Below are 710 nucleotides of genomic sequence, written 5' to 3' on the forward strand. Positions count from 1 at the left end.
AGCAGAGATGAGAGACTAGAGGAAGGGAAGGGATTTCAAGAACCTTAAGGATGGGCTGCTGAGATGGCTCGGTGGTAAAAAACGCCTGATAACCTGAGTTCGAACCCTAGGACCTACAAGGTAGGGGGAGAAAACCTGCTCTGGCAAGTTCTCCTCTGATCTGCACGTGCACTCACACCCACCTGTACACACATAACATACATTTAAAGGTAATAAAAATTAAACACCCCCCCACCCCCCACACACACACACGTGTGAGAACCCAGACAACAGAGTAATCCAGGCACAGAGTAACAAATGTACTTTTAATTGATTTCACGTAAAAACTAAACAGGGAGGAGAGCGATTAACTCTGGCCCTAATATATCAGAGCCGTATCATCTACATTAGAAAAAACCAAGGCATTATGTCCTCATAGGTCACACGTGTGGCTGGCCGGCCACCAGATCTGGTCATTTATATCCCGTATTTCTTCTTTAGCTCTTCTACCTTTTCCACGTAGGTCTTCATGGCATCTTCCTTGGAAGTCCCTGGAAGGAATTGGTAGGAGTACACATCAGGGAGGCTGGACGCGAGAAAGGCATCGTGCTGGCCAGGGTGTCTACTGTTTGCTTTTTAAAAACGTGTGTGTGCATATTTTACGGTGGATGCGATATGGATGCCTGCGTATCTGCCGGGTGGATGCGATATGGATGCCTGCGTATCTGCCG

General features: G+C 47.5%; 1 protein-coding gene across 1 annotated transcript in view; it reads right to left on the reverse strand.

Moving 5' to 3' along the window:
* Positions 1-286: 286 nt before the first annotated feature.
* Dbi (diazepam binding inhibitor, acyl-CoA binding protein) overlaps positions 287-710 on the reverse strand; it is an 8212-nt gene continuing 7788 nt past the window's right edge. Inside the window, exon 4 of the mRNA XM_031380751.1 lies at positions 287-530. Coding sequence (XP_031236611.1) covers positions 457-530 — 74 coding nt within the window. The 3' untranslated portion in view covers positions 287-456. The remainder of the gene's footprint in view (positions 531-710) is intronic.

Source organism: Mastomys coucha, unplaced genomic scaffold (assembly GCF_008632895.1).
Source record: "Mastomys coucha isolate ucsf_1 unplaced genomic scaffold, UCSF_Mcou_1 pScaffold1, whole genome shotgun sequence".
NCBI lineage: Eukaryota > Metazoa > Chordata > Mammalia > Rodentia > Muridae > Mastomys > Mastomys coucha.